At 41.7% G+C, this 6,864-nt stretch overlaps 1 protein-coding gene across 2 annotated transcripts; it reads right to left on the reverse strand.

Moving 5' to 3' along the window:
- Nucleotides 1–352: 352 nt before the first annotated feature.
- Nucleotides 353–5,286, reverse strand: LOC138786719 (oocyte zinc finger protein XlCOF7.1-like). 2 transcript variants are annotated; one of them, XM_069963728.1, is made up of 5 exons: nt 5,198–5,286; nt 4,738–4,854; nt 4,441–4,608; nt 4,224–4,347; nt 353–2,674 (listed from the first exon to the last, which is right to left on the reverse strand). In XM_069963728.1, the coding sequence occupies exons 2-5, from the start codon at nt 4,813–4,815 to the stop codon at nt 738–740; spliced, it is 2,307 nt and encodes a 768-aa protein (XP_069819829.1). In that variant the 5' UTR covers nt 4,816–4,854; nt 5,198–5,286; the 3' UTR covers nt 353–737. The 2 variants fall into 2 exon arrangements, with proteins under 2 accessions (XP_069819829.1, XP_069819828.1); XM_069963727.1 differs by lacking the exons at nt 4,224–4,347; nt 4,441–4,608; nt 4,738–4,854; nt 5,198–5,286 and adding an exon at nt 3,589–3,871.
- Between the last annotated feature and the right edge of the window lie 1,578 nt (nt 5,287–6,864).

Below are 6,864 nucleotides of genomic sequence, written 5' to 3' on the forward strand. Positions count from 1 at the left end.
CCGTTCTTCTTCTCCCCGGTATTACTATAATGGGAGGGATACTGTGATACAACTATTGGGCCGATATTCTGCAGAAGATGGAGACATTTCTATTCCTGGAATTGCTGCTAAAATGTCATCAGTTGTTCTGTTATTATTCTGTATGTTGCTGTATATATTCCCCCAATAGGCCCCACCCCCAAATGTTACACCGACCAATAGCAGAATAGTAGCAGTATCCACCATCTTTATTAGCTAGCTGCTATTATATATACACACACACACACAGGATATAACAATAGTAGCAGAGAGCGTGCGGAAGCACCCGAACACAACGGCCATTACTTCTTATAAGATTCTCTCCTAATCCCCGGAAAGCTGGCGGATTGGAAAAGACTTAGAATTCTATTGGAGGAAAGAATTATTGGCGGGAAATGTTGGGATGGATCCAGCGGATATTGAGCATTAGTTTGCTGGGAGATATCTAGTTATTATTAGGAGGGAAAAGTCTTCTGGCCCTGTGACTTCTATCACCTAGATGAGATGGAAGGACTGGGATTGGAGCTGCACACTCCTCAGCCCCTATGGCCGCAGCTTTATTTCCAGTCATCACATCCGATTGGAAGAAACTAGGGTTTTCCATTAGTAAAAGACATAAATAAGGCGACTGTCCTGTGTGAGCTCTTTGATAACATGTTACGTTTTCCATTTGTGAGATCTTTCATCTTCTGTTAGAGATGACTTTTTCTTCAAAGACCTCACATACATGGCTTCTCCCCTGTGTGAATTCTTTGATGCTCAACAAGACTTTTTTTTATATAAAAACATTTCCCACATTTTGAACATGAAAATGTTTTTTCCTCTGCGTGAATGTTTTGATGGTGAAGAAGACTTGTTTTGTGGGTAAAACACTTTCCGCATTCCGGACATGAAAATGGCTTCTCTCCTGTGTGAATTTTATGATGTTCAACAAGAGTGGATTTTTGAGTAAAACTTTTCCCACATTCTGAACATGAAAATGGCTTCTCCCCTGTGTGAATCTTTCGATGCTCAACAAGATATGATTTGTGGGTAAAACACTTTCCGCATTCCGGACATGAAAATGGCTTCTCTCCTGTGTGAATTTTATGATGTTCAACAAGAGTGGATTTTTGAGTAAAACTTTTCCCACATTCTGAACATGAAAATGGCTTCTCCCCTGAGTGAATCTTTCGATGCTCACCAAGATATGATTTGCTGGAAAAACATTTCCCACATTCTGAACATGAAAATGGCTTCTCTCCTGTGTGAATTTTATGATGCTCAACAAGATATGATTTGTTGGAAAAACATTTCCCACATTCTGAACATGAAAATGGCTTCTCTCCTGTGTGAATTTTATGGTGCCCAACAAGAGTGGATTTTTGCGTAAAACATTTCCCACATTCTGAACATGAAAATGGCTTCTCTCCTGTGTGAATTTTATGATGCTCAACAAGATATGATTTGTTGGAAAAACATTTCCCACATTCTGAACATGAAAAAGGCTTCTCCCCAGTGTGAATTTTTTGATGCTGAACAATCTTTGATTTGTGGGTAAAACTTTTCCCACATTCTGAACATGAAAATGGCTTCTCTCCTGTGTGATTTTTTAGATGTTCAATAAGATTTGATTTGTGGGTAAAACATTTACCACATTCTGAACATGAAAAAGGCTTCTCCCCTGTGTGAATTCTTTGATGCTTAACAATCTTTGATTTGTGGGTAAAACATTTCCCACATTCTGAACATGAAAATGGCTTTTTCCCTGTGTGAATTGTTTGATGCTCAACAAGATGTGATTTGAGGGCAAAACATTTCCCACATTCTGAACATGAAAATGGCTTCTCCCCTGTGTGAATTTTGTGATGCTCAACAAGAGAGAATTTGTGGGTAAAACATTTCCCACATTCTGAACATGAAAAAGGCTTCGCTCCTGTGTGATTTTTTTGATGTTTAACAAGATTTGATTTGTCGGTAAAACATTTACCACATTCTGAACATACAAATGGCTTCTCCCCAGTGTGAATTTTTTGATGCTTAACAAAATTTGATTTGTTGGTAAAACATTTTCCACATTCTAAACAAGAAAATGGCTTTTTCCCTGTGTGAATGTTTCGATGTGCAATAAAAGCTGATTTGTGCGTAAAACATTTCCCACATTCTGAGCATGAAAATAGCTTCTTTCCTGTGTGAATTTTTTGATGCTCAACAAGAGTAGATTTGTGGGTATAACATTTCCCACATTCTGAACATAAAAATGGCTTTTTCCCTGTGTGAATGTTTCGATGCACAACAAGAGTTGATTTGTAGGTAAAACATTTCCCACATTCTGAACATGAAAATGGCTTCTCCCCTGTGTGAATTTTTTGATGCTTGAAAATACTTGATTTGTGGCTAAAACATTTACCACATTCTGAACATGAAAATGGTTTCTTTTCTGTAAGAGCACTTTTAAGTTCACCATCCTTTCTGTGACTTTTATTCTGTATAACAGTCTGTGATGGATCAGTAGACAGGACTTGTATAGAAGGATGAGATGGCAGATCTTTGCTGTGAGAGGCTGGGGGTATATCTGGGGTAATAGAAGGTTCTTCATATGTATCTTGTGTGATCTGACCATCTGCTGTAATATCTGGAGATATCTGATGTCCCTCTGATCTCCGGGTACACTCAGCTGCCAAGAAGAAACTCATTCTATTAGTGAGGAGTAATATAACGGTGCGGCTTCTGCAGATATCGCTCGTCTTATCTATAGAACATCTCTAAGTGCAGCTTTCCCAGAATTCCTCTTCATTCTCCCCATTCCCCCCCCCCATCTGATCCCACATTCTCTCATCCACAGGGATTTCTCAGCATTGATGACACCACAAGGTTATTATACAGCAACACCAGACGCCTCAGCTGCTGCTGCTCTGTTCTGGACGCTGCTCTGGGTAACAAATATCTTCCATAGAACGTCCTTAGACTGGGAGGTGGTAAAGGATTTTACCACAAATAAAAGATACAATTTACAATCAGGTCCAAATTAGTTTTAAAATCATTATTTTAAACAATGAGAAAAAAATAAATTAAATAACTATTTCATTTCCATCCAATTCTATTATATGTTTTACCCAATGTTTACTTATCCTACAGACAGGACTGTCACTCAGCAGTATATAAGGGGGTTACAGGGCTATATATATTCTGGGTTTCCACATCCCAAATTTACTACAACTTACATCTACTCTGTACTTTTTTTTCTTTTACTTTACAAAATATTCCACACAGAATAGTAAGGGTATGTGCACATTGCGGAATCCAGGTGGACCGCAGATTCCGAAGTTTGTCCCTGCTCGTGGACACAGGCCATCCGCCTAAAGCGTGAACCAGCTCATTCTTCCGGTGGACAGCGGAATCTGGCAAACCATAGAATGAAGCCTATGGGACCAGCGGAAATGCGAACGGCTGCCAGTGTCCACGAGCGGGGACGAGCTGCGGAATCTGTGGCGGGTAATCCACCAGGATCCTTTACTGTGCACGTACCCTAACTGCCAGTGACTGAGGAGAATGTGTGAGTGTTCTCTGCATTGAGTGGTCACTACTCACCTGGGTGGTTACCTGTTGTAATGTCCTCCTTATACTGCTCATCACTGCCGTCATCTGTCTCTTCTTCTTCTTTTACCCCTTTGTTTGTAGCATTGAAATGGCTCAGATCATTCCCCATAGGAATGTCCTTTTTATACTGCTCATCACTGCTGTCATCTGTCTCTTCTTCTGACGGTATATCTGTAGCATTAATAGAGCTCAGATTCTTTCTTGTGGGAATGCACTCCTTATACTGCTCATCACTACTGTCATCTGTCTCTTCTTCTGACGTTATGTCTGCATCATTAATAGAGCTCAGATGCTTCCCTGTAGTGATGTCCTCCTTATACTGCTCATCACTGCTGTCATCTGTCTCTGGAGCATTAATATTGTTCCCATCTTCCCCCTAATTCATAAGATGTGAGAGAAATATTGTAAAAGTCATCAGACAGGAGGAGAAGTCAGGTGGGATGTACAGATCATAGGGAACATCTCCATCTACCTGATCCTGATCCTGTGGGAGAAGAGGACGGGGACATCTCTCTGGTGCTGTTCTCTTACTGGATCTGACTGGAGGGAACACATACAGAGACTGAATTCATTCTTTCCATCCAGATAATACAGAGAGGAGGTGTGTATATAGTCCTGTCTATTACCTGCTGATGGGAGGGGCTGCTGATCCTCCAGCATCACATCCTTGTACTGATCCTTGTGTCCTTCTACATACTCCCACTCCTCCATGGAGAAATAGACCGCCACGTCCTGACACCTTATAGGAACCTGACACACACAATGATCACACAGTCATCCCCCCCACCCCTCCAGTGGTGTTACTGTATAATGTCCCAGCATTCCCAGCAGCCACAGTCTCACCTCTCCACTCAGCAGCTCCACCATCTTGTTGGTGACTTCTAGGATCTTCTCTTCCTCCATTTCCTCATGTATCAGGGGCCCCGGGATTGGGCTCAGGGTTCTTCCCCATCCTTCACACCCAGGGGCCCCACAGCGCCCACTAGAGGACTTCTTCACTACTGTGTAATCCTGTGTATGGAGAGACACATTACTATCACTCCATCCATTCCCAGAATCCCTCACCTCTCCAGTCCTATCCATCTGTTATTCCATAGATAAGAATGATGTCATGATGACATCACTCCCAGAATCCCTCACCTCTCCAGTAAGCAGGAAGAGTATGTGTAGGGTGAGGGTTATTATCCTGTCGGCCATCTTGTCTCTGTCTCTCTCCATGGTTGATCGGTCGCTCTGGAGAATTATCAGTAGAGGATCCTGTAATGTAGGAGAGAAGATGAGACAATGTAACATCACATACAGTCACTACCTCAGCGGCTCCGGTCACAGAGCAGTAATACTGTGCTAGAAGCTGCGGTGCACATAGCGCTGGGGACAGTATAAGAGATGAGCGTGTCAGCCGGCGGCCTATGATTTCCGCTCCGGGTGTCGGGATAAGTTGGATCCTTCTCTCAGGACGACATCCAGCTTTATCAGGAAACCGGAGCGGAAATCACAGGCAGCCGGCTGAGAAGGGAGCACAGGATGTATCTGTGTGTATTACATTGTGCGGCCGCCATCTTTACCAACTTGTTGTGAACTCTAAAAAAAAGTCACTTACAGAACAGAAGTTTTTGCAAAGTTCGGAACGAATCTCAGATCATAAAGTTTTGTTCCGTTAAAAATGGAAACATTCCCAATGTGTATGAAGCGTCCGGTCTCCTGGATTATTAATAACGGTTATACAGCCGCTTCTATGTTCCCAAACTACAACTAATCCCATAATAATAATAATAATAATCCTCACACAGAGAGGAGCCATGTGCTTACCCTGCGCTTCCAGGACCTGCCGTGATGTCACAGTCATGTGATCAGTAACATGGAGGAGAAGGCGGAGTCGAGTCACATGATCAGGGGCTGCTGCTCAGTGTATGCAGGACTCTACTGTGCTGGATGAGCTGAAGTGATGTGTATGCAGCAGAGCTGTCTGTGTGATGTGTGTGGAGCAGAGCTGTGTACATGTGTGTTATATATGCCTGCAGCAGAGCCCTGTGTGTAATGTACATGTAGCTGAGCTGTATATGTGTAATGTACATGTAGCTGAGCTGTATGTGTGTAATGTACATGTAGCTGAGCTGTATATGTGTAATGTACATGTAGCTGAGCTGTATATGTGTGTAATGTACATGTAGCTGAGCTGTATATGTGTAATGTACATGTAGCTGAGCTGTATATGTGTAATGTACATGTAGCTGAGCTGTATATGTGTAATGTACATGTAGCTGAGCTGTATATATGTGTAATGTACATGTAGCTGAGCTGTATATGTGTGTAATGTACATGTAGCTGAGCTGTATGTGAGTAATGTACATGTAGCTGAGCTGTATATGTGTAATGTACATGTAGCTGAGCTGTATGTGTGTAATGTACATGTAGCTGAGCTGTATGTGTGTAATGTACATGTAGCTGAGCTGTATGTGTGTAATGTACATGTAGCTGAGCTGTATGTGTGTAATGTACATGTAGCTGAGCTGTATGTGTGTAATGTACATGTAGCTGAGCTGTATGTGTGTAATGTACATGTAGCTGAGCTGTATATGTGTAATGTACATGTAGCTGAGCTGTATGTGTGTAATGTACATGTAGCTGAGCTGTATGTGTGTAATGTACATGTAGCTGAGCTGTATATGTGTGTAATGTACATGTAGCTGAGCTGTATATGTGTAATGTACATGTAGCTGAGCTGTATATGTGTAATGTACATGTAGCTGAGCTGTATATGTGTAATGTACATGTAGCTGAGCTGTATATATGTGTAATGTACATGTAGCTGAGCTGTATATGTGTGTAATGTACATGTAGCTGAGCTGTATGTGAGTAATGTACATGTAGCTGAGCTGTATATGTGTAATGTACATGTAGCTGAGCTGTATATGTGTAATGTACATGTAGCTGAGCTGTATGTGTGTAATGTACATGTAGCTGAGCTGTATGTGTGTAATGTACATGTAGCTGAGCTGTATGTGTGTAATGTACATGTAGCTGAGCTGTATGTGTGTAATGTACATGTAGCTGAGCTGTATGTGTGTAATGTACATGTAGCTGAGCTGTATGTGTGTAATGTACATGTAGCTGAGCTGTATATATGTGTAATGTACATGTAGCTGAGCTGTATATGTGTGTAATGTACATGTAGCTGAGCTGTATATGTGTGTAATGTACATGTAGCTGAGCTGTATGTGTGTAGTGTATACCTCCCAACTTTTGCTGGGAATTATTAGGGACATA

Source organism: Dendropsophus ebraccatus, chromosome 3 (assembly GCF_027789765.1).
Source record: "Dendropsophus ebraccatus isolate aDenEbr1 chromosome 3, aDenEbr1.pat, whole genome shotgun sequence".
NCBI lineage: Eukaryota > Metazoa > Chordata > Amphibia > Anura > Hylidae > Dendropsophus > Dendropsophus ebraccatus.